General features: G+C 39.6%; 1 protein-coding gene across 1 annotated transcript; it reads right to left on the bottom strand.

Annotated features, from left to right (window-relative positions):
• Nucleotides 1-1,128: 1,128 nt before the first annotated feature.
• SULT1C4 (sulfotransferase family 1C member 4) lies at nt 1,129-6,933 on the bottom strand. Its single transcript, XM_074168807.1, has 7 exons — nt 6,765-6,933; nt 4,952-5,089; nt 3,555-3,652; nt 3,107-3,233; nt 1,793-1,887; nt 1,399-1,579; nt 1,129-1,241 (listed from the first exon to the last, which is right to left on the bottom strand). The coding sequence occupies exons 1-7, from the start codon at nt 6,931-6,933 to the stop codon at nt 1,129-1,131; spliced, it is 921 nt and encodes a 306-aa protein (XP_074024908.1).
• Nucleotides 6,934-26,075: the final 19,142 nt, after the last annotated feature.

Genomic DNA, 26,075 nt, shown 5'->3' with positions numbered 1-26,075 from the left:
TGTAGTCTATGTTTTTTTCCTTCTGACATTCAGAGTGCAAACCCAGTGAAGCAGGAACTCTTTGGGGCCTTTTTTGTGCACCAAGTTCAATGGTTGCACTTTAAAACCAAGAGTGGACTGGTAATAGTTGTCTATGGGCTATGAACAGCTTCAATTAATTTCCCACAACCTCAAAGCGTGGCTATAGTGCTGGTGCTAATACTAAAGCAGATCTGATCTTTATTTGACAGTATCAGCTGGGCCCTATTACATCTAAGAGCCCTCATTGGGATGTTTGTGTATTTGGTTAATCAGGAAAGAGTGAAGAAATGGAGGAAGTAAAAACATGGTGCATCCAATGAACACTTTTACAACAGTGGAAAAGAGGGAGACGGTATATGCAGCACTGACTCTTGACCTGGTTCATACCAACTTTCAAAATTCTCCAAATGTTAACAGATCATGCTATCTGTTTCAAAAGGCAACAGTGATAAAAGCTTCTTGTCTCAATGCAGCAGGGACTACTGCCTCCACAGGTGGATTTCAAATAAATGCTTTTGTGGCCTTTTAGCAAGTTTTAACAAAGGAAGTAATAGGTATCTGGTGCTTTTGGAAATGTTGCTTTCTTCTCAGTGGCATTTATGATGTCCAGCTTAAAACAAGAGAGAAAGAAAATGTTTCTACTTTGTGCACTTCTGTTGTTCTGTTTATACCTGACCACCTTTAAATTTGTGTATTGTTATTTATTTATTAATGTTTGTACGACGTGAATAACATATAATGCCCACACCTGTTGCACCCTTTTAAAACCTTTTTTCCTATTGGCTCCTAATTTCTGTTAGAGGTTGATTTGAAAATGCCAGCAATATCAACTGCAGTTTTTCAAAGAAAAAATCTCAAAGCATATCTGAAATACTTTTGTTAATGCTGAAAGTTACTGCGGGAGGGATGAATGAGAAGTATCCGGTGGGATTATTTTCTTCAGGGAGACCTAGATGTCCACATAATTTGGGCACTCTCACAATAATAAAAAATCAGTGGTATGTGAAAGAGAGATATTGAAATCCTAGGAAAACAGGCATTTTGTGAAGGGAAAGCAAAAAATGGAAAAGGCTGAAGATCATAGAGAATAATTCCCATTGTTAGTAATCACAATTCCATGCGAAAAACAAGTGAGGTGTCAGCCATCTTTTTCTTATAATCTTCATCAAATTTCTGATTCTGTGCCACAGTGAAATGATTCTTCCAGTCACCGACAACCCCTACAAACAGCAAAGCAAAAAAAGAAAAAAGATTAATTTACCACTATTTCCTGAAGCCCATTAGCCATGACTCAGTAGATACTTGTACTTAAGGCTTATTTCGAAACAGAATGACAGTCAGGAAGACGGAGTTGATGCCAGTAACAAACCTCAGTACCTTTTCTCATGAAAGGGGAAATGGAGTGATCCATTACATCCTGCAAGTCCTTAGTGTAGTTTGTCATGGGATTTTCCTTCATTATCTCAAAGGAGGTGTGATGGAGTATCTTGTTTAGAATATCCTGATTCGCATCCTTCTCCAGGAACTTCAGAATCTTCTGAATTTCTCGCTTTGGATTCTGTAGAGAGAATAGCATGGGGTAAGATACAGAGCCAGGAAAAGCAAAGAAGTCAAACATAGTGTTAAAGTTGCAATTGTCAGGGTGGGAAGATCAGATTATTGAAAGATTTACTCATACAGCTGGCATTATAATAGAAAACTCTTGATAGTAAGTAGCATCTACCGGATCTCCAGATTTCAGAGCTCTATAAACATATATTCAGCCTTTTACCTCCTTCATATCTTCATAGAAGAGGTAGAGAATACGATGCTTATCTTTTGCCTTCCACCATCCTTTTACGTGGTCATACCAGGAACCCCAGAGCACTGAAAAAAGAATAACGTCATCATCAGCTCTAAATACCCAAATTGTCTGTGGCACTCGTGTTTCCCCAATAACAAGTGTCTGCGCATTTCCCACCTGGTTTTGAATCACTGTGACCATGACTGCTACACGCTGTGCTTATCACAGCATTCATGCCATTAATCCTGCAGGTGCCTGGGTGCTCAAGAGCAGGATTCATGCGCAACTTCAGAGGGCAACAAATGTAGATGCTTACCCCTGAATGAAAAATCTGGGCTGTCTTTATGGTTGATGGAGAGAAACAGATGTTTCCAGAGTGATTGATCTTAACTGTCCCTGCTTTGAGCAGGGGGTTGCGCCAGATGGACACCAAAGGTCCCTTCCAACTTGCATTATTCTGTGATTCTAACTGGTTTAAATATTTGGCACACTGTCAGAAGTGCCTGTTTCTCTCCAGCAAGTATCAAGCTGACTAGCTTGGACAGAGATAGTTATGTTCTAGATGTCTGCACTGGGACAGATGGGCTCCCAAGCCAAGCTGGTCAGACACAAGATACAAGGTTTCCTTTAGACACGAGACTCTCATGCTGGTCCAGACAGTGGTATTTTGAGGCCTACATGGTGGCAAAAATATTACGGACCTATGGAAACTTTACTGACCAAAAGTGCAGAATCCAATCCACCTGAGCGGGTTTTTCTTTCTTGGATACAAGTACCTCTTTTAGAAAGGGAAGAATCAACTTCTGGAGTTGCTTGTCTTGTTGCCAGATAAATAACCAGTTTTGTTCAGATGCCTGATTTTTATACAGGTGAATTTAGGTAAAAAGACTCACTTAACTCAAATTCACACCACACATTTCTACACAAAATTAAATCTTGGGCTCTTGTATATCAGGCTAGAGTAAAACCAGTTAAGCCACTGTTCCTTCCCAGCTGGCTTTCAAGCAGTTTCTTTTAACCTCAGAGAGAAGCCTGAAAATTCAAAAAATATGTTTCTGAATGATAATACAATAGAGTAGCATTTTTTTTTTCCAAAATGTAAATATAAAGATAGAATTTATCCTTTAGGTGCTAATAAAAACCCACGAATGAAGATAAATTACTAATGAAACACCTTCGGTAGATATCCTCTTGTTAGTGTCAGCACTGGATTGCGAACCATAGCTGAAATAAATAAATCAATGATGTCATGCATTTTTTAAATGAACAAAATCTCTTATACAACTGATTGCAGTTCATCACCTTTTCCGGCCATGAATTTGTCCATGAACTCCTCTAGGGTTCCTGGGTCAGGCAGTCCTTTATTCATTCTGTGGAAATGGTAGTAGGACACTAGGTTGTCTTTTGCATTTCTCGCCACATAAATTACCTTTATTGATATGAAAAGAGAGAGAGAGAGAAAAATTAACTTACACATGCTTATCTAGATATTGAGCATCTTCTGGAGTTTTCTCTTGGAGCCTGCTGATGGAGGCTTAAGAGATTTTGCTTTGAAGCTGCCATTTTCTGAAACCCGATGCAGGTAACTTAGTCATGACTTCTTTAGTTTCACATGGGCTTTGCACATTAAAGGGAAAACATCGGGGAGACCTTTAGGTTTCACAAAGATTCTGGAAACCATATTCAGTCCTGGTTTATGTCACTTTCTTTCCAGGTGAAGTAGAATTGAGTCCTACCTCTTCAGCCTTACCTTACAGTTTTGTTCCCAGAAGGAGGGAGGCACCAGCTGCACAGGCAGATGAGTTTTTATTGTTCGTGGAGAAGGCATAGCTTCAGCTAACTCCAGGCCTGTGGGATGTTGCATTATGAGACTTGACTTGTTCTCTAAATTGCACTAGCACTTCTTTGCTATTTTCATATGTGGGATTTTGACTTGACTGTGACCTTTCAGCAGTTCACCTTGCAACAATCATTCATCTCCGAAGCAAATACGTAGTAGTCTAACATATACACTGCTATACATTGCACAGGCACCTTCAGTGTTTCTAGAGAAATTTTTACCTATATATCCAAGGAGGAAAGGGGGAACACTGATTCATGTCTTCTTCTTGCTTTCTTGGAACCATGTCTAACCCTTGTATTCCAAGAGATAATGATGAATACTAATTTATATTTACCCAACCAATGTTTTTCCTTCACAATATTTAGTGATCTGTTTTCACTTTGCATGTAGGAAATTTTTGTTTCTTTCTAGGATATGAGAAGAATAGGCTGGCTGCGTAGTGTGTAAAGAGAAAACAGGAGAATGATGGACAGTGGATTTTTAGTGGCTTTGGGTATATGGGAATACTTGAGAATATCTGGTGATATGTGGAGATGTGTGGTCCCCTCTCCCCCTCCTTTTTAAGCATCTATCATGACCTCTATCTTTTTTTTTTTCCTATCATCCTCTATCATGCTCTGTCATCCTCTATCATTTTTAGTCTCTCTCTGTGTCAACACAGTCTAGCTTAGAAGAGAAAAAGTAGCACTTCTGCTGTGGAGTTAGTCAAGCTTTTTAGCTTGAAATATGAAGAGAGTCTGACTTAAAGATTGGTGCGGAACGGGAGCCCTTGCTGGGGGAAGACTCTTGTAGGAAACTGTCTTTGCAGAACAGTCAGGCCTGCTGGTTGCCTGAATGCCCCATAGCTTGTTTAGATGACTAGACCCTAGAATTTAACAGTTACTCAAAACAGTAGCAAACCCACTGAAAACACTATCCACCTTTTGGGAATACATCCACAATGTAGGTTTCTGTTCCATACAGCCCCCGATCAGAGAACGGGATTCAGTTGCCCCCACGTTGCTATTTTATGCATATCTGCTGCTGTGTTAGGTACTGTGGAGTATCACACACAGCTTTCAGATGCCACTCCAGAACAGCATGGTCTTCAGTAACTCCTGAGTCACATCCGCCAGCCTAGCATTGGCTTGAGTAGCGCTAAATGTTTATGTTAGAACAACTGAACTGGTCCCTAATACCCAACAGGGTGCATAGTTCGGTGACAAAGCAAGTAGGACCTTTCCCAGGAAACCTGTGGCATCAGCACTGGGCTCTTGTTTTGTTTGATTTTGTCTAAAATACAAACCTATTTGTATAATAGTTACCTGAGTAACTTGCTCCTGAAGGCTGTGGGAAAGACCACTCAAGGAAAGGATGGCGTCTGTAAGTAGTGTCGCGTCTACACTTCTCAACATCTCCATTTTGTTGAATCATATCCACTATCTCCTGTGTCCATGTGGTACCTGAAAATGTCAGTGTTTAGATGTTTAGATGATAAGCACTCAGGGATAGCCAAGAGTCTCTTCTGCTTGGGAACTGAAAGCCAGAAGGATGGACTCCATATTAAAGGAGGAAGGAACAGCACAAAAGGTGATGGACAAAGCAGAAAGAGAAGGTAATGAAGGAAAAATGCACAATTAGGAATACAAAGATAGTTTAAGGGGTTCCATTTTAGACAGGATTCTTCCTGCCAAGAGCATCTCTACACTGGTAATGAAAGAAAGTCTGGTATGTCGCGGACGGAGTAAAACTCACTATTATTTGGAGATTGTATTACTTGCAGAGAGGAATGAGTTTTCCTCTGCCCGATTTTCAAACCTCACAACAATTCAGGTATTTCATCATTTGTTTTCGTCCTGAATTTGAATGAAAAAATGAAATGCCTGAACTTTGAGTGAGTAAAAATTTCATACCATTTGAAAACATAAAAAAAAGTTGCAGTTTTTTCAGTGTTCCCATTTGAAATACTCCAATGAAGGTTGGTACAACATTTCATCTGCCTGAGGTACTGCATCATTCTGTAAGGGTTACAGTATTGTGTCTCTCATGTGCCTCTTTTCCCTTATAAGCGTGATCACTGGGTTAACCACATCTCCTTTGAGGTCCTGTGGCAGGTCAGCTAGGGAACAGGCTGAGGGATGGCTTGGAATGGAATGTGGGCAGGAAACCCACCTTCTTAAGATGCTTGAATTGTGCAGTTCTGACAGAATGTAGCATCAAATAGACTCCTAACTTTATTTCTTTTCCATTCACAAGCTGAGAGGTTTTCATTCAGGCTGGATAAAATAATGTGGTTTTGCTTTCAGTATACAGGAAATAAAAGCTTTGAGCTTTTACAAAAATAATGGAGTTTTCTTTGTAATAATGTGTGGTTTTTTCCCTACTGAAAAATATACTAAAAATTCTTGCTAATACCAGTAATTATTTTTTATGATCATCAAATGTTCCCAAATCTGTTCCTGAATCCACTAAACTGTACATGTTTTTATTCATCCAAGATTAAAATTAATTCTTGTTATTCATTTTTACCTGTGTAATAAGTACAAAGGGTCTGATCAAGAGGAGAAATAAAATAAAAAATAAAATTAAAAAAAATAAGTGGCCAATCACTGAATAAAATACTAGACAGCTAATATTAATGGTGGGTTTTTTATTTTATTGGCTGAAATTATCAAGTGAATTTGGTTATTTCATTAAAATAATTAACCGGTTTCCAGAAATCAGGACTGGTTTACACACCAAGTCATTCCCCAAACACATAATACAAGCCACAGTTGTTCAGTCAGTTTCTATTATTTCTTAGTAATAATGACTTTTACTAGGCTTTGTTAAATCCTTACCGAATGGTGGAAAACTTCAACTGTTGCCATTAATAGATATGCATATAATCTAAATCAAAGGAAACATTTAAGTATAGGTAATTGGACTTTGACCATTTGAACTTCAATAATAATAGATGGTTGTTACTTCTGCTAAAGAAGTGAGAGGTTACTAGTCACAGCTGACAGAGCTCCACGTCTTTAAAATATGTCTAGTTTGGGATTAAATAAATATCAGTCACAACAGAAAAACATAACTTTTAATTCCAACAATAAGCACTATCCCAAACTTTTCTTTCTGTTTCCTATCCACACCAACCTGCTTTGGCATAGGTTGCGATGAGGAGATCATCAGGTCTGGCTTTGAACTTCCACACTTGGTCCCATGTGCTGCATATTGGTTTTGTGACAGGAATACCTTCCACTTCACCTAGCTCAGCTCGGAACACAGTTTTCAGGCTCAAATCTTGCATTTTATCCAGATGCATTGAGCACTGCATGAAGAAAGAAAGGTCTGGAGTTAACATGATTGCTCTGAAAAAAATCTAAATTCACTCGTCCATTCTTGAGGTCTCTTTTATTGACTGAATTCCATGTCCTCTGATTTATTTGTCTATGATTTGGCCTATCTGGGTCCATATATAGACTCCTTTAAAGCTGGATCTGATTTTCAGAAACGCTGCGTATATTGCTGCTGGTGGTTCTCCATATCTCTAAAAATCTCTCTGTTTACTCAAATACAAAAGAGAAAAAAACGTACATCATTTCCATCTTTAAACATTTTACCAAACATATTTATGTAAAATTCTGACTGTAAGTATGAGGCCTTTGAAAGGCAGGAAAAAGTAATCAGAGGTGAGATTCAAAAAAAGGCAGAGTATAACAGCTCCCACTGAAGTCAGCATCCAGGACCCAACCCTTCCTTCTTAAAGAAAATCAAGAGAAACTCCTGTGAACACCCTTTGGGCCTCATACTTACAAAAATATTTGCAGAGCTTTTCTGTGTTTTGTTCCTGGAGCTTTTCACTCTTAGAGCTCCTTGCTGTATGTTGAAATTTGTTGCAGATAAATAACCTGAACTAGGCAGATCATTAACTAAAGGTTGTTAGATTTTAATTATTTAAATCGATCTAGTCTGCTGCCTATCGTACAATTTTAAAGTAACTAGCTATTAATTTCTGGATTTCTCCCAAGGAGGCCTCTTCATAGCCGTAAACCTTCAGAGCTCCAGAATTTGGTCAGATGAAATTTCTGCTTAAAGGGAGGCTGCAGAAATCATCTCAAATAAAAATATCAGCCAGAAAAGAGAAAAGACATTTCAATCCCAACAGCAAACATTGACAAAAACTTCCTTTTGTTTCCTTGTTTACTCACACCCGATTTCACACAGATTTTAGTTGAGCAGAGCAAGAGGTTGGGTTGGCAGCTGGGCAGTGACCCAAAGAATTTAAAAAAAAAAGGAAGGAAAAAGAAACTTGCCAGAGGATTTTTCCTGCTTGAATGTCTTCAGTCCTTGGCTATGTTGGTGACTGTGAACCCACTTAGATCTTCAGGCAGAAGTAGAAGGAAAGCTTGGGTGGAGTTTTTATTCCTCCTATGAGTGTGAGGAGGGCAAAGGAAGAGGTACAGCAGCAGCCAACAGCTGAATAGTTTTTCTGGCTTAGTTTATGAACTCCTTTTTAATCCCATGAAGGAAAAATACTTTGAATTCTCATCTAGTGGAAGGTATCCCTGACCATTGTAGGGATTTGGGAACTAGATGATCTTTAAGGTCCCCTCCAACCCAAAACATTCTATGATCTATTATGGTCTATCATCTAAATATGATTCTTTACAAGCGACGACATTAAATGTCAGTCAGTAGCTCCAGCAAGATTATTTTAACTTGTCTCTGTCATTTCAAGTGTCTTGGAATATTTAATTTTCTTACTAATATTTAATCTAAATTGTGAAATAGTTTATTATTTGTTAATACCTAAGATCAATGGGACTGAATTAATGAAAAGTGACTTGGTTTCATTTTCACCATGGGCTTCACCATGCTCATTAAATAGATGTCTAAAGGTCTGATGCATTTCTGGGACCAGCCATTTATGTTTTAAAGCACTTTCTAGAAAGGTTCTCTTCTTAACTGGCCTGACATTACAGGGTCAGGGGTTACTGTGTGTGAGGTAGTGTTTCTTGATAAGATTAAAGTCCCTATCTATCTTTAAATCTATATGAGAAACTGGGAGAGATAATGACGTGCCCCAGACTTGCCATAAACAGCATAGTAACCCTGGCCGCTAAAAGTATGCCGATAGCTGGTTTCATATCTGGTTCCCAGCTGTTCCAGTCATGCTGACATGTTTGGTTGCATCAGGAAAAAGCTGTTCTTGGGCAAAAGGTAGGTCACTCCAGCTGAACTCAAGCAAGTTTGAATGAACTGTGTTCAAAAAGGAAAATTGTTTTGAAACAGCATTGCCATCAGGCATAGCTTCTGTCTTCTGCTGAAGGCATGCAAGTGCTGTGAGTATTCAAGGTCCTTTATCATCATCCTTTGGATGGATCCTCTGGCAATGTTTATATCTAAAGTGGCTTTCAGTTATCTCAGTTTTTTAAAGATGTTTCATACATATAATCAAATGAGGATGTGGTCATCCTTGCAGTAATCCTACCGTTGTATGGATGGCTAGTCAACATCACCAGTGGAGTTTGGAGAGTGATTAACCTGACCAAACATGACCTGACTTGCTCTGCAGAGTCCCTGAACTGTATGGATTAGCTCTCTGTTGACTGTAGGAGAAGAGTAGATATCTAGGTTGCAAAGGCTCACTTATATTTTAAGGCTCAGGTGGGAAGTGAAGATGTTTTGCCCTGGAGGTGGGGTGAGGTGTGAGCGAGCTGGTGCAGGGTTCTTCTGTATATTATTATGAAAGGCCTGACAACAAATGACTTAATAAGATAACTGGTTTAATAAGACAGAATAAGAAGAGAAATATAGATGGCAAGTGAATCTGACATCCCTTCAGGTGCTGGGAACCTTGCATTTGCGCAGCATCAGATGGAGCCCAGGTGGATTTTTCCCAGGGCGTGACAAGCAGGTCCTGTCCATTGAGAGAAAAGCTCCTCCTTTTTGGTCATTCAAGCTATTATATAGTGTTCTTACAAGAAAACAACTCTATTCATGAAGGACATTCACAGGAGAACTTCTTGGTGCCCTTTTAGTCAAAGGCACGGCCAGGCAGGATTGTGATCACCGGTACCAAGTGGGAGCTGCCTGCAGGCTGAGTTTATCCCGCAGCCAAGGGATCTGTGCACACAGCAAAGTCTGTGCCTGCTCAGGTTAACTGTGGTGTGGATCTCTGACTCCTCAGTGTACAGTGGTCTCTGGGTCAGGATCTTCACATTCCATCCCTTGATCCATATACAGGCAATGACTTTCCTCATACAACTCACAGGTAGCAGGTCCTTGTTGAGGGGCTGTGGGAGTCAGTGAATTGGTTCAGTGTTCCCTGTACGATTTCAGGAAAAGTTTCCATAGAATTGGGAAACAAACCAAGAAACCGAGAGGACTGCTTGATTGGTTTTAAGCCAACCACTTCATCTTTTTCTGGCTCTGACATTAGGTTTTTCTTCTGAAGGCTGGCAACACCAGAACTAACAAATAGCACAGAACAAGCAGAGAATATACAGCTAAGGTATAATATTTCCTCTTCTGTTTGTGGGGTTTTTTTGTTTTTCTTATTTTTTTTTCTTTTTAATGTGACCATTAGTTTCAAGTTCTGCTATGGCAGGATTTGCTGTTTTGCTTTCTTGGAAAGCCTGCGCTGATTCTGTTTGTCCTTCTCACACCTGCACCCTGCAGTTCATTTGCTGTTTTGAAATGGTGTTTATCCCCTGTTTAGTTATGCAACCACCCTGATAATGCAGTAATCCCCAGATCACATCAGCTGGTGTGTCTGAACAAAGGAAAACCCAAGAGCTGCTTATCAAGTGGTTCTCTTTTATTGCAGCTGTGAATCTGAGTAGCCTGTGAACAGTACACTGTGCCACATAAGCTGGAGTGAGGTCAAAAGCCATTGCCTGCAGCTTTAAAATTGCTTTGAAAGTAGGCAACGGGTGATGGATTTCTCCTGTTGTGAAACAGGGAGGCGAGAGGTGAACTGGTGAGCCCAGGGGTTGGGTTTCTGGGCTGGGATCATGGTTTATTGGGCCACTCTAAGAAAGACCAGGCACTCTCTGCAATGAACTTCCTCCAGGTGTCCATTGACCTTCTCCTGAGTGCACACTGCTGGCAGGTGTTTCCTGATGTAAAACACACTGATTTTATTTTATTTTACATTTCATTTTAATTTTTTATATTTTAATTTAATTTAATTTTATTTTCTATTTTATTTTAGCTTGGCTGAAAACACTTAGATCTTTACCTGGAATGAAAAGCCTCAGGCCGCTCAGCAGGAATAATAATGGGAAAAGTCTGCTGGGTGCTCACACAAGTGACTGTGAATCAGGAATATGTTTATCTGTTCTTGCAAGTATCCTCGCTGTATAGCATTGTGAGTTGGGGTAGTTAGCATTAAGTTTTATAGTCACTGGGCTTTGTGAAATCTGCATCTCATCAGCAAAGGATGTACAAAGGGAGGTACCTTTATCTTACTTTTGTCCTCATCTCGCATCCTTAAATCTACACATAGTAAGCCAACAAATTCTCCTTTATCACAGTGTGATAATTGTCTACGAGTGTCTCATTTAGTTCCAGGTAAAATTCTCTTTTCAGCACACAGCAGTTTATAACATTGACAGAGACGTTCAGGAAAAAACTTGGTCACGAATTTTGGTCACAAGGTGACCAAGTTGTGGGGGTGGCAGCTCGGAGCTCAGGCTGCTGGCCTGGGCTGGATTGCCTGCTCTTCTGGGGTGTCAGGATACAGTTTCTTTTTGCCACGGTGTCGCCAGAGCTGTTTTGGGGATAAAGGCATGTTTGCACTGCTTACTTACAAACTTTTTATTCAGCGGCATAGATTTATTACCGTTTCTTCTAATTTTTCCTTGGCTTGGACTGAAAAACAGAACCTCAGGAATTTGGTGGATTCAGGACCCCATTAATAGGTGCTGCTTCAGGCTATCCGTACCCGCACCATGATGTTCTTGACGTTAATATGACTACTTATATGAGCAGAGATATTCAAGTGTTACTGACTGAAGAAAATGTTACATCTGAAGGGAGTTAAGCAAAAATAAACAACACTACAATGGAGTGCAAACTAGAAGAAAGCAGGTGAATAAAGACATAGTTTCATGTTGGTTTTTTTTGCTCTTCAAGTGAGATCCCTTTTAAAATCTCTTCTTTCACTCCTATTTAATAGATCAGTCTAAGGCTTTCTAGCTTGAAAAAAAATGAAAAGAGATTTTCTGAGAAATAAAATATGTTTCCAATTACTATCTGAAGCTTTTTCTTTTTTTTTTTTTCTAAAATCATTAGTAGAACATTTATTATTGAAGATAATTCTGCAACGAGATCTCTGGCAAAAGGTTCTGTTTTATTAACTAATGGAAAGCCCTAACATTTCTATATTAGTTTTTTTTTTTACTCTCCTTGCAGTGAGTGTTTCAGGGATCATTTGTATATAGAGAAAGAACATTTGAAAGTGCAGGTAACTCAAAAACTCATTGAATGTATTACATCAGATTTTAAAAATGTCTGACAGAAATATGTTATGGACAAGAAATCTGTCTCAGGCTAGTGGACATGAATAATACTCAAAGAATTTAAAGGCAGAGAAGGCTGCTTTTTTTCTAATTTTTATGTTGCATTTGAATATTTTTGCATTTAAAATTTAATCAAGAATCACAGTAGGACTTTCAAATCATGTTAGAAAAAGTGTGTTTTCTTGTTATTTGTACAGGATCAGACTTGAAGTGGGATGAAGGCTACAAATCCTACATTAGTATCAAGCACTATAATATGGTTTTAAGTCTAGTTTTCATCCTATTTTGCCTATATTTAGCTGTCTATATGATCTAGGGTGCTATGTCTTATAAATTTAAATCTACATTAAAATCTATAGCTGATACATTTGAGTTAAAGAATTCTTTTCCTTGTTATGCTTAGTGTTTGTATTACATTTCTCTAAAACTCTAGTCTCCCTCTGCTGGACGAAACACAGTCTTTATTCCAAAAGATGTTAAAATCTTTTAAATTTAACATTACATTTGAAAGCTATTGAAATCCTTAGATAGTAACCTGTATTCCTCATTCAGAAAAATGCATACACTGGAGAAATGAAAGAGGACTCTGGACAGATCAAGGCTTCACTTTCAGGCTTCTTGAATTTTAAAGCTGGTTGTTTTCATCCGCCTCTTGGTGACTGAATTAAACTGACCTGTCTATCAATCGGTGAGCAACCTTAGGCAATGAAAGCTTTTGGTATTGTGGAATGCATCTAGAGTTAATCACAAATATGTCCTGTCATAGACCCCTGGCTGTCTCAGCCCGTATGTTGTCAAGACACCTGCAGGTATCTGTAAAATAGGAACAGCACTACCAATATTGTGATGGTTATTTAATGAATGTCTGGGTTGCAGCCAGATATGGTTGAGATAATCATCACAGATATATTTACATAATAGCAAAATAAATACTAAGGGAAATGTTAAGTGTAAACATGGAATGGAAAGTCCTAAGGCTTTAATTCAGAAACACGTTTAAGCACAATACCCAAGTGCAATCCCTATCAATGAAGCACTTATGTTCCATTACCATCACACTCTAGAAATTTCTTTGCTTTAAGTATCCTCTCTCCAGCAGTGTTTCCTGCTAGAGGAAGCGTTGGAGCCCACAGTTTGTATAACTCTGACCAGCTCTGCATGTGTTGGAGTCACAGTCATATTAATATACAATCTTGTTATTGTGAGCATACAGTCAGGTGATAAGGTTTAATTGGACTCCTGCAGCTTTTTCCAAATACCTTTCCTAAGAAAATACGCATATGAACTGCTGCAGTGTTGCCCTGTCAGTGGCAATACATGTTTTTGGCATTGTTGCTAGAAATTACTTTGTAGAAATAAAAGGTCAGGTATTCACTGCGCAGAGTAACACCTTCCCACTTGTAAATGAGATTTGGTTTAGAGACACAGGGGAAAAAAAGAAACTTGTAATAAACAGTTACAGAGTTTGGTGCCCTTTATATATATATACGAAATGATGGAATTCACTTCCAGACATTACTTAGCATGTTAATACATGATTCCCAGTTGTCTGCAGGCTCTTCTTTCCTAGCAAGTTCTATGTGAACGATGTTAATGCAGGCAGTATCACTCAATATAGGTGGGATAGAAGCTGTTCATGTGTCTCTGGCTTAAATGTAAACATGGGTGTAGCAAAAGTCTACATTAGAGAACTTCGGAACACTGCTTAGTTTTAGGTGCCTGACACAGCTATGTCCTTGTTTCTTCCCAAAGGAAGCCCCAGAATTTGTGCCAGATGCTGTGGGGGACTGGTATGCCAAGACACCAGGGTGTGCTGTGATGAGAAAGCAGAGGTGAAAACAGATAGGTCCAAGAGCAAATACAATCAGAGAGCCTATGGACCACAGGCGAAAAGTACGTGTCCAGGCTTCCAGGCAGCAGGCATGCATGTGTCAATGAGCAGGAGCTAATGGAGCAGTTATGGTCCTTTTCCTTAGAGCTGTGCCGAGTGGAAAAGGAATCTACTTTCTCCAGCCGTTTCTGTTGACCTGCCCTGCAACTGCCAAACTATTGTAGGAAAGAAATGCTTTTTAGATTATGCACTCCAAAAAATAATGTAGGTTGTCCACGGCGCTCTGTTGATTCCTTTGCATCGATAGATGAATCTCATTCTTAAAGCTGGATCCAGGATTCTAGTTCTAAACAGACTAAGTTGTCATGTATGTATTGCATTTGTGGATCCAAATATAAGCTTTATGCAACAGTAATAGCAGGGGGTCTTTTAGCGACTGTCTTGATTAACTGATGTGAAAATATTTCCGTGTGAGCCAAACATCTGCTTTGTAGCACAGCTTCTAGTGAACATCTCTATTTGCATTTGGTGAAATCATTCAGCAGACTCTTTGCGTGATCACTTTATTGAGCCTTCTTTATGGATGTAAGCAAACCCTCTTTGAAAGGAACTTTGTGAACTGACATAATTTCATATCTGTCCTCTTTCAACTGGTATTTATTTCTGACGCCTCAATTTGACAATTTTTTTGAATGGTTGTAACAGCAGCAAACCAAAACAGCCTGCGAACCAGGGAAAATGCATTTGCTCTTAAACCCCTATATATACCTATATATCTTCTATACCCCTTTACACAGGATGTGATTGAGACAAAATAGCTTCACTGCTTTGGATTCAGTACTGTCGTACGGATTCCCTGTGGCTACTGGCAACTGCGGCCTTCTCCCAAGGCCGTGTGAAACTAGGAAGCTAGGTCAGAGCAAAACACAATCAGACTTGCGCAATTATTTTTACAATTATTTCCTGAGAAGAAACAGGCACTTCATTACAGCTGAAGACTGGAGATTGAAAATTTAATTCTTGGCTCTACTGGTGGTATAGCGGGATGCTCAAGTGCTACCCTGTGCTACTTCAGGCACTAAAACATCTTGACCTTTCATCTGGAACAATTAAATGGAGTTTTGCTTAAGTGGCACATCTGCTGTTCAAGCTGGGACTTCATTGCATGAAGACTACCGTTCCCAGTTCAGAAGACATTTGCTTATCCAACCAAATTATAATTCCAGTTTCCTTTTCACAAACATCTGTTTGGAGACAGTAAAATCTCTCTGGATGTGAAGTGTCAGAAAGAAGCTTCAGAAATTTTCATGCAGTGTTGAACCTGTGATCATTAGCCAAATTCCTCTCTGAAATTCTGCAAGCCCAACAAGATTACTTCTTCAGTCTAGTGTTGCTTGATTCTGAGAAATCCTTATATGACTATTTCATAATTTAAAGAAAGGAATCCAGATGTTACAAAAAAGCAGAACATATATGCTACCATTTTTTCGGTACAATAGGTCCGTGTGTCACCATTCTTATTACATAGCAGAAAGAACATTTTATGTGAAATAACTGAGCAGTAAGAAACTCCTTCTAATAAGGCTTATAAAAATTTCTCTCTTGGCAGTGGCTGTGTGTGTGCATGATTGTAAAAAGACCTTAATTGGTTAAACACAGTGCAGTGAGGGAAAGCAAAGCTGTAAAAAAATTTAGTAGGTTTTCTTGTGAATATAAAAATTAAGTTATTACTACCAACATTTTGTCAGGAACATTCATTAACAGCATAAAATCTGATATTCTTCAGAAGTAAAGAAGTCTAGGTGGTTCATTTGCCTGTGTGTTCTGATACAGGAACCCAGCTTTAATTTACAATGGTGGATCCTTAATGGTACACATTTTAAAGGGATTTTATGTATTTGTTTTGAAAAGTCTCTTCACATTTTCAATCAAAAAGACATTTTGAGTGGTTGAAAATTCCTGTAGCTTCGGTTGACCCAGATTGAAATCTGCATCCCTTCCCAGCCCTATAACAAAAGAGCATTTTAACAGCTGGACAAATACCTGGATGAGGTTACCTGGTGTTAGCAACAGCTGGAGTCCAGACGCCTTTCTGTCGTACTGAGCTTGCCTGTTGCGATGTTAGTGGAACTGATGCAGGTGGGAATATTTAAGTGAGAAATTTGTCCTCTCCCGTTTTAAATATTTGTGTAGATTTTTTCATCTTATTGATAGAAATCAACCCAGAATTTAGTGGATGTGTTTCTCCTCTCATTTGGGCAATCATTTGGGCACTATGCCGTACTTATATCAACAAAATTGCACTGGTATATAACCAGGAGAAGAGGAGTTGATCTAGGATTCATAAAGTCTGTTGATGTTGCCACGTATTTTTCTTCCCACAGGCCAACTAATCAGTTAACCTGTTTCCTTCAGGCAGCTGGCATAAAAACAAATAGCAGTGTTCACAGTTTCTGAAGAATTAACACCATTCTGAAATGAATGACCCATGTTTCAGTGTTATACGGCAGGCTGGGGACTATGCTACTCCTTGTGGCAGCTTTAAAGGGGAAGAAACTCTCATACTTTAAGATATAATTTTTGGTCTTAAAATGTCACCTCAAGATACAACAGCAATAAAACCAAATCCTGGGGTGTCAAAGGCTGTATTTACATGGTGGCAGCCAGAAGGGCCTCCATAGTGCACACATAACCAGCCCGTGGGTGCATTTATTCTGTTCTTGTGTAACCCTTCTACAGTGGGAAGATTATTACAAAAACCTTTTCTGAACAGCCAATTTGTATCGATCAAGTCTGACAAGTTGTCTTCTCGCACCAGGGTACTACAGATGTGAGTCACCTATCAGGGTCTAGTATGACTGAGTATCACACAGTTAGTTACAGTTTGTATTAAATGATCGAGACGTGTTGGGCAGGACCTTCTCCATATTTGAGTAGCACCTGGTTGCTTTGCCAGATGTCAAGTCTTCCTCTGCGTGTGTAAAACTGAATACGCATGGTATCACCAGTCTTAGATGCAGCTGAATTGCCTTGGTGCGTGTCTGCTTCTCTTCTCTGACAACTGGGGCAGCTAAAGCAACCAGACTCCTAGTGTTTTCAAGCTCCTGAAGTTAGGCAAGCTAGATCCAGACTCTACTATGCCTACCACAATGGGTTCAGAACTGTGCCTCAGAACTGTAATCTCACCCACAAGTCCATATATGAGGAATAGGGACCTATATATGAAGAAACACCTGTATATGTAGAAACAAAGAAAATTCTTTGGTCTAAGTCTTTGTTGTCCAACCAAATGTTGAACAGAAGGTTTGAAAAAAACCCCGCATAAATAGCCTCATTTCTAAAGTGCATGGCTAATCCTGCTTCCATAAAAATGTAGGGTACTGTAGCTATTAATTTAATGGGAGAAGAACTAGGCTGTGATGGTGGAGTATTCAAAACCATTGTAATGTGTAAGGCTTTAAAAAATCTTACAAGCATTGGAAAATTCTGCACTAAACATACTTTTTCCACTCTACTTAACAGCGTATCTCGTGGAAGACAATCCTCTCCTCCAGAGACTGTAAAGAAGGCACATGAGGTTCTGGTTCTTTGTGTACTTTGTGTCATACTTCCTGTTCCTGTAGCTCCAGCCTTGTTCCTTGGTACGCAATTGTACATGTCACCTGCAAGACAGAAGGACAGGATCTTGCTGTCAGTTTTTCCTGAGAAAAGTAGAGTTTGAAGTCAAGCCAGATATGAAGTGGGACAGCTATAGGAATAAAAAATGACCAGTCAGGTGTTTTGTGCTTTGACCTAAACTGTACGAATGACAAAAGTGTGACAGCATGGTTTCTGAGTTATTAGAAATTTCTTACCTTTTAACAGTGTTCATTCTTTACTCTTCTAGTTGTCTGAAAAAAAGACTCTTGAAAAGTCACTACTGGCCGTTAAATCTCAGTTAAAATCTTGGTGACTTATTCTTTTATAATTTTGGATAGGTGTCTTTCCTTGGATTTCTGATGTCTGATCTAAAACTTTCTGTTGAATTCTGTGGGAGTTCATAAACTCTATGCTGTTTGCAGCTTTCCAAATGGTGAAAAGTTCAGCAAAATATTAATAATCCAAATTTATTTGATTTTTCTTTTTCAACAAGAATGATGTGACACATAAGGATTCTAAATGAAACTAAAGAACAGAAGATAGCAAATTAAGAGCAAATGTCTTACAAAGCAATGTCCTTGTAACAACTATGGCTGAATTTGAAGGATTGGGTAATTATGACCATTAATATAATATGTTTCATTTTACATGTTGAGAAAAAGTCCTCCTCTCACAATAAATGACAGTCCTAATACAGAATGAACACACTTGATATTTGTATACTTAAAAGGAAGACAGCTATTTTTCAGCTAATATATGCTGTTCATCAGTGTCATTAAAGTATTAGCATACTTTTGTACTGTATGTAAGGACAGCTTCTAATGCTACCTAATATAAGAATAGTAGTTTATTTTGTTTGCTTTAATGAAGATGTTTCTTCTATAGAACATCCAGGAGAGAGAGAGACCTGCATAAAATTATTTAAGGGTAACATACCATATTAGGGATTTCTAATGTCAAAGAAACATTCTGGATGCTTTGTCTGCATTCATTACACTTGCTTTTGCATGCATTGAATATGGAAGCTGTCAAAAGTGTTGAAAGTCTGACAGATTTTTGAGCTAAGTATTTTATTTTTTGACAGAACAGTTTGGTTTCTGAATCCTGCATCCTTGCTTCACTGAGCAAAGGATGCTGTTATGTTTGGCTTAGTTCATTTTGAAGTCTCCAGTGGTCATAACCCATAAACCAGAGTGACACAGGGCCATCAATCAACACACAATGACTCTTATCTAAGCTTTGTATTCTTGGGGCTATCTTTACACATGATGTTCAGAATGCAACTTGTGGAATATCAATCATTTTTATAATGTGATAGTGGAGCTCTGAGATTGAGGTTCCTGCCCACATCTCCAGGTTCTGAACATTTAACTGCTGTGTGACCTACCTGACAGCACTGTTTCTTCAGGCGTGGTGTTTTCACGTGTAAGAATGCCTCTAAACATTTTTGAGTTGTACTTTAATAACATGGCATTCAACCAATGAGCCATGACTGTCCCTGAATTTGGTGGCTAAATGGCTGCACTCCAAAGGTGATTTTTTTCAGGCTCAACATTAATTTTATTATTTCTACTGTAATACTAGCTAGTCATTATAAGGTGACTACTAGCATATATGCCAAACTTAAAATCGTCAAATTGAAATAGTGATATAATCACCTTGCTATTTACATGTATCTATGTTCATTTCTAGGTTTTACATAAAACTGACTGTCTTTTGCACCATTGCCATAAAGTAAGTGCATAGATTTTTTAAGTTAATTGAAGGTAAACAGAATCTTTTAGCTCAAATAAACCATTAAAAACCCCTAACCTAAACAATACAAGTGATATTGTTCTGCTCCAAAAACCAGCCTGGAGTTTGCCAACATGCTGAATTGTGATCTTACCATACAAGAAGGTTTTTGACTTTTACTGATCACCCAGTTTAGGGAATTTTGTGAATCCATATTTTACAAGGTAGGTGATTCCAGACATTTTTTCAGAAATACCAAAAGCAGTTAAAAACTCTCCCACCGTGACCTTCATATTTTATGATTAAATATAATTGAAATAGGATCCAGCAGGGAAATTAAGTAAGTGGCTGATTTAAAACCCTCTGAAATCCCATGATTTTTGTTTTCATTTATTTTTGGAAACTTCAGCATATGATTGAAGTCAAGCATTTGTGTAAATTCTTTGTTGTTTTGGGGCCAAAGGTCTGAGGATAAAACTTCTCATTTTTTTTTTCCTCTGAAGAAGTTATTAATTTTTTTTCCTTTCATATATAGCCTGTGTATTTGAATTAATTTTTCATTGTAAGTAACCTGCTGAGCTTGACCAATACACACACCTTTCTTTTTTCATAAAAAGTATTCATATTTTAAACCACAAAGACATACCTCTACACAACTGTGTCTACTTCTTTACTTGTCATCACTTGAATGATTTTTCAGCCGTGCTCTTTGTGCTGTCCTAGTCCTGGCTCTGCTGTAAACACTATAACAAATGGGAAAATTCTGGGGCTAATTTACAGGGATTTCCAGTGACACATGGTGGTTCAAAGACTGGCTCCAGGGAGTTTTGTGGCTGGTGGTGAAGCAGCATCCAGCTATTCCTGGGGCATAGGGATGGGCTAATCTGCGGCCAGCGTAGTGTAAGGGTTGTGTGGATTTAGTTGCCGAAATAGGAGTCTAATCACCTTGGACACCCCAGTCTGGCCTCCAGCTGCCTCTCCAGAAGGGCAGAAATCTCCTGTAGGTCATAGCTGTCAGCCACATGCAAACATATTGGAAATACACTAAATTAGCATCCCACTCGCTTGAAGGAGACTGTGTGCGTAACTCAGTCATCCCTTACTGTGCAGAGACAGTGGATACATCCCAACACATGTAAGCAATGGCTCTGACAACTTAATGCAATTATGTGTGATAGAGTTATAGATATAAAACATATTAAAAACCCTCTATCAGCTTCAAGAGCTGCAGGGAACTGTTCTCAAGACTTAGCACCCGAAGCTGTTGTCCCAGAACAGCGTATGCAGGAACCGATGGCTGGTTTTACTTCTCATTTACCAGCTGGCAGCTAACACTTAGCAAATCTAATTCAGAAAGCAAGGTCAGGAGACACCCGTATGAGGAGCCTTCTCACGCTTGTCAGAAGTGTGAGCATTTTGTGAAACAATGAGCGCAGAAGTGGGTCAGAAATGAAGATTTTTCTATGTTAACACCGCCTCAAAATTCAAAGCAAATGATCTCCTCTATTTAAGTGACTGGTGTTGGCAGGGCTTCCACCAGCATTTTCTCAGGGATGAATACTTGGAACTAGTTGCCATACAGCAGGGTTGTCTACTATATACTACTACTTTCCTTTTTCAGCACATAAAGGCAGCCAGTACTGCCTTACGAAGATTGCAAGCACATCTACAGCATCTACCACACGTCAGCAAGCAGATAGTGGTGGGTTGGAGCACCCTCAAGAGGGCTGTCCCAGGAGGAACCATTCTGGCTACATCAAATCGAAGGGCTCCAGCTCTTGCCTGACACTGTCTTAGTGACCTCAGCATCCACGAGTTCCCTTGTGTCTGCAAGACGTAAACCCAGCTGTGGGCTGCTGAAAAGACCAGGACTCTGCAATATATCACAGTGGATTCCTGATGCTAAATCCATATGCCATTTTTTGTTGCCACATTTATGTTGTGTTTTTTTTTTTTTGTTTAGGCCCACTCAAAATCCAGTGCAGAGGGAGCGCAGGAGCTATATAATCTTTTATATTTATATTTATATTTATATTTATATTTATATTTATATTTATATTTATATTTATATTTATGAGAACCAGAGAGTGATTCCTAGCCCAGCAAATACAAGCCTGCACTCAGGTCATGGGGTTATACTCTGGGACTACCATGGGAGGAAGCCGGGTCTGTGGCTTCAGCAACTAAAGCGCTCAAGCCTGTGCAGTTTACTTTGGGAATAAGAAACAAAAAGGTCCTCTGGACAGTGCCCCATTATCAGGCAGTGCTCATCCAGTTAGTGGGCCACTTTTCTCACTGCGTACTCACTTATTCTGATGGTAAAACCTAATTTCGTATTTCCTCTCACATCAGCCGTTCACTCATCCAGCTCTCTTAACGTCACACAACAGTGGTAGCAAACCACAGAAGCAATCACATTCTCCAAGGCTGAAATGAGATATTTATTTTTTTCCAATAAGACAGACTGGCTGGTCTCCAAATCTTGTCTGTCTCTATCCGATTTCCTGCCAGAATCTTCTTGTGCTTGCACTCCTGCTCTGCTCTTAGAAGATCACTACAGATACCTTCATAACCATGGAGCTGCTTTTCATGCTCTATTATTTCTTCATTAAATTCAGGCTTTTGTGTTTATGCCCCCAGTGCTTTTCTCCTTAACAAGCTCTTAAATCACTGATGTATGATGCTGGGGGAATTGATGTAGGAAGAACTTTATTTATGAAATGAAAGATTCTGATCCCAGAAATGGCAGTGCTGCACCAGGACCTGCTGGATCTGGTACAGACAGCGAATGCCATCGGGTGGCTCTTGTTGCATGGCTGGAAACAGGTATTTGTGGGCCTGCTCGCAGCCAGGGCAAATATTAGATGCTCCTTATCTTTCTCGCTTGTTACTGTTACCCATGACAACTGTAGCTTCTCATCAGGTCCTGAATCAACAAACCTAGTTTTAGAAGGTGGTTTTTTTTTTTATTTATTTCTGAAGCAATAGTTTCCCTTTGAAGCATGAAGCTTCTCCTAGAAGCATGCTCTGATGCTCTCTATTGGACTACATGTTTGAGGGATCACCAGAATTTAAGGAAATCCCATCCTACTGGCGTTTAGGCAAATGTGCTGGCAAAAATTGGATACTAGGGATTTAAGCAACTTCCAGTGCTCTGAAATAGCTGACTGGCTCTTATGAGACTCTCCAGCTGCCTACGGAGGCGATCACACCGCACATGGGTGCTCAAAACCTTTCTGTAGATGTGGCAGTAAGCTGGAAGACAAAATGATCACAGTTGGCTGCTAATGATGTGTATCACATTGCCTGGAGAACAGTATGAAAGACCTAGGGGTAGCTTTGTGGTGGTGCTGAGCACACACACAACTGGTGCAGGAACTGATTGAAAGTGTGCTTTGAATTCACATGAGACTATAAAAAGGTAGTTCTGAAAAACAAGAATATAGCACTATTGCTCTTTGATGGAGTTATCACGCATGAATTTAGTTAAATCCTTATGGATCATGTTTTTATACTTTTGATATCCCTAGCAAAATGTAGCACTGAAGTCCACAATTTAATTACAACTTATTCTAAAAATACATTTCTTTAAAAATACTCAGCATGGTAATTTCACTAGAGGTCCTTTATTTGTCTTTTGAAAATCTTTCCCTTTTCAGCTTCTTTGTACAGTCCGCAAAGTGCTAAGGTAAACATCTTTTATAACTGAGATAGACTCCATAGGTGGCTTGGGTTGGTCACCCAAGACTGATAAGCACAGCTTAAATTCTGGCTTTAGCTCTGTGTCCGAGTTTCTCAACTGTAAAACTAGAGCTGGTGTAAAGGTTGTAAAATTAGCATGATTATTGCTCTTGATGCTCCTAGGCACACAAGTAGAGAAAGATTTTTAGTATATTAAACAGTTCAGGAAGGGTTTGAGGCAATAAGCATCAGTTCTGGAAAGTCTATAAATAATTTAAACAGATAATATAAGAATTTTTGAACTGCTGAACATTAACTTGCTAATGACTTTAAATGATCCATTTTCTATTAGTTCTAATACAAGCAATGGAGTGATTTTACAATATGTATTTTCTTCACCTAAGATTACATTTTTGTTTCACATACTCTTCTCATGGTGATTCTGAATCTAGTATGCGTCTGTGTGATTCCTGGGTAAGTAAGAGACAGATACTTTTGTAAGCATCTTCTCTTTCTTTTTTACCCTGATCTCATGTCTTGCTCTACAGGACTTTGAGCAAATGCAATTATTTCCGCCACCATCAGAGAAGCCACTTAGGTGATTAAAGGTGAGCATTTGCTTAAGTGCTTTACTGATTGAGCTTTTATTGCACCGGAGAGTATCAATTAAAAATAAAATAAAATCCCTTGTTTCCCTCATGATTAAAAAAAAAAAAATCTAAAGAAACTGAGCACCGTATGGAGCAGTTTGACCTTTAGTAAACATTTTGTAAGGCATTTTAATGAAACACAGAGGGTACTTCTAAAACCTTTAGCATTCATCAGCCGTGTTCTCGTCTATCAAAACACCGAAGTTAATTACGAACAGGAACAACAATAAAAAAAACCAATAAAAAAAAAAAAAAAAAAGCCAACAAAACCAACTATCAGCCTTTTGGGAGAGGCTGGCCCCAGTAGATGGCACTGTTTTGAATAATTTGAGGCAGGGCCAGCGGTGCCCGGAGGCTGCTCCCGCCCCGGCCGCCGCCGCTCCGACCCCCGGCGCCGCTCCCGCCCCGCGGCGCGGTGGGGAACGGGCCCGTACCCGGCTTCAGCCGTCCTCACCCCGGCGGCTGACGGCGTTTGCCTTCTCCCCAGATAGAAACGAGTTAGCCTCGGCGTTTTCGCTGTATTTTGTTGAGCAAGCGTTTGTTGCTAGCGAGGAAAAATAATCGGTACCCCACTAGTGTAATTGTGATTTTTTCTGTCTGCTGCTTGTACCTGTTCCTTCACTTCATAGAATCATAGAATTATTTAGGTTGGGAAAGACCCTTAAGATCATCGAGTCCATCCATAAACCTAACACTGCCAAAACCACCACTGAACCATGTCCTGCAAACAACACATCTACACTTCTAAATACCTCCAGGGATGGTGACTAAATCACTTCCCTGGGCAGCCTCTTCTAATTCTTGACAACCCTTTCAGTGAAGAACTTTTGTCTACCATAATAACTCTCCTTCCCCCTTCACTTCATAATAGATCTTTCCCCCCACTCTTACAGTTTTCAGCAAAGTCAGCATTCATTTACAAAGTCACAGAAAAATCTGCAGGTGTCAGTGATGAGAAATATCCCTTCCCGATACCTTGTGAGGGGCTTTGGAGAGCCTGTGTCTCTGCTGAGGGGTGAATTCACCCTGTATGTATCTGCTGATTTGCTTCCACGGAGGGAAGCAGGGACCTAAATACTTGATCTACAGGAACTCGGGGAACAGACAACTTAACTTTCAGGTACCCTATCGCCTAGTAAAATTCTCTGTCCTGATTTAGAAGCTCAGGCTTTCTTGAACGGGAGGAGTTTGGTCTCAAACGGGACTTGGTGTTCACAGTTGGGGTAGGCAAAGCTCCTTTGTAGTTTTTATTTGCTGTTTGTATTTGTGAATTCTCTTCTGAAGTTTCGTGCTTAAATCATGCCACTCTTTTCTGATGAAAAAAAAAAGGGGGATATTTTTTGGATCTGGGAGCACATTTAATGGTCTAAAGTTGCAGCAGGGAAGGATTAGATTAGATATTAGGAAGAATTACTTTACTGAGAGAGTGGTCAGGCACTGGAACAGCCTGCCCAGGAGGTGGTGGAGTCGCCATCCCTGGAGGTATTTAAGAAATGTGTAGACATGGCACTTCAGGGCATGCTCTAGTGCCCGAGATTGTTGGTTTGTGTCTGTTTGTTTGGTGTTTGGTGTTTTTTGTTTTGTTTTGTTTTGTTTTTTTTTTGTGGTTGGACTCGATGATCTCAAAGGTCCCTTCCAACCATGAAGATTCTGTGATTTTTGGTTATGTTGACCTGGCCTTACTCTGATTCCTGGGAGAGAAACATATGTGCTCTCCCTACCTCTGACCTGGAAGGGAAGTAGACATGGGCATGGGAAACAGCTTTGATATGAAGTACTGAAGGGAGTACATGGCTTCTTTCCTAGGATTCTGGGTTTTGGAGGATCAGTCTTTTGCTTTATGCTTGTTGTCAAGCAGATAGGAACTCTGAAAAAAGATTCCCCCCCCTCTTGTCTATGGTATAGCAAACCACAAAGTTTCTGTATCCTTGTTCTGGAAGAACCTGCAACTTTTCTGCAAATTGCCACAATCATCTGGGATGAGCTCTCTCTGTACGGTAGATCCTTCTCTCTAGTCTGAGAACAGCATGAGGAATTCTCGGTTTTGGTCCTTCTTTTTGGATCCAGTCCTCCTCAGCTGAGAAACAAGTGCTGTTTTACAATGTTTTGGGTTTGGGGTTTTTTGTTTGTTTGTTTTCTGAGGTAGTCATTGGCCTGTGGAGTAGAAACTGGAGCTGGGTGACTGGTGTAATCACTAGCCTATTGCACAGATTACTCTCTCCATAAGATAAATTATATAAAGGGGAACAAGTAGGCTGGGAAGATCACAATCATATAGCCTTGTTGAAATTTCCATTGCATGGTTGGAGAGGCAGGAAGAAATCTCCCCAGACATCCGTGGAACTGGATTTGGTGCTTCTAGCTAGTGGAAAGAGCATTTGTTTGGAGGTGGGGGCAGCCTCCT

The sequence above is a fragment of the Numenius arquata genome, chromosome 1 (genome assembly GCF_964106895.1).
Source record: "Numenius arquata chromosome 1, bNumArq3.hap1.1, whole genome shotgun sequence".
Taxonomy (NCBI): Eukaryota; Metazoa; Chordata; class Aves; order Charadriiformes; family Scolopacidae; genus Numenius; species Numenius arquata.
This window is presented reverse-complemented; position numbering and strand designations above follow the sequence as displayed.

Coding starts and splice junctions, on each gene's coding strand:
- SULT1C4 (XM_074168807.1), bottom strand. CDS start 6,933: ATGCATCTGGATAAAATGCAAGATTTGAGCCTGAAAACTGTGTTCCGA. Junction 3,234..3,554: donor TCTGGGAACAAAACTGTAAG/GTAAGGCTGAAG, acceptor ATATCAATAAAG/GTAATTTATGTGGCGAGAAA. Junction 1,888..3,106: donor CAAATTCATGGCCGGAAAAG/GTGATGAACTGC, acceptor TTCTTTTTTCAG/TGCTCTGGGGTTCCTGGTAT.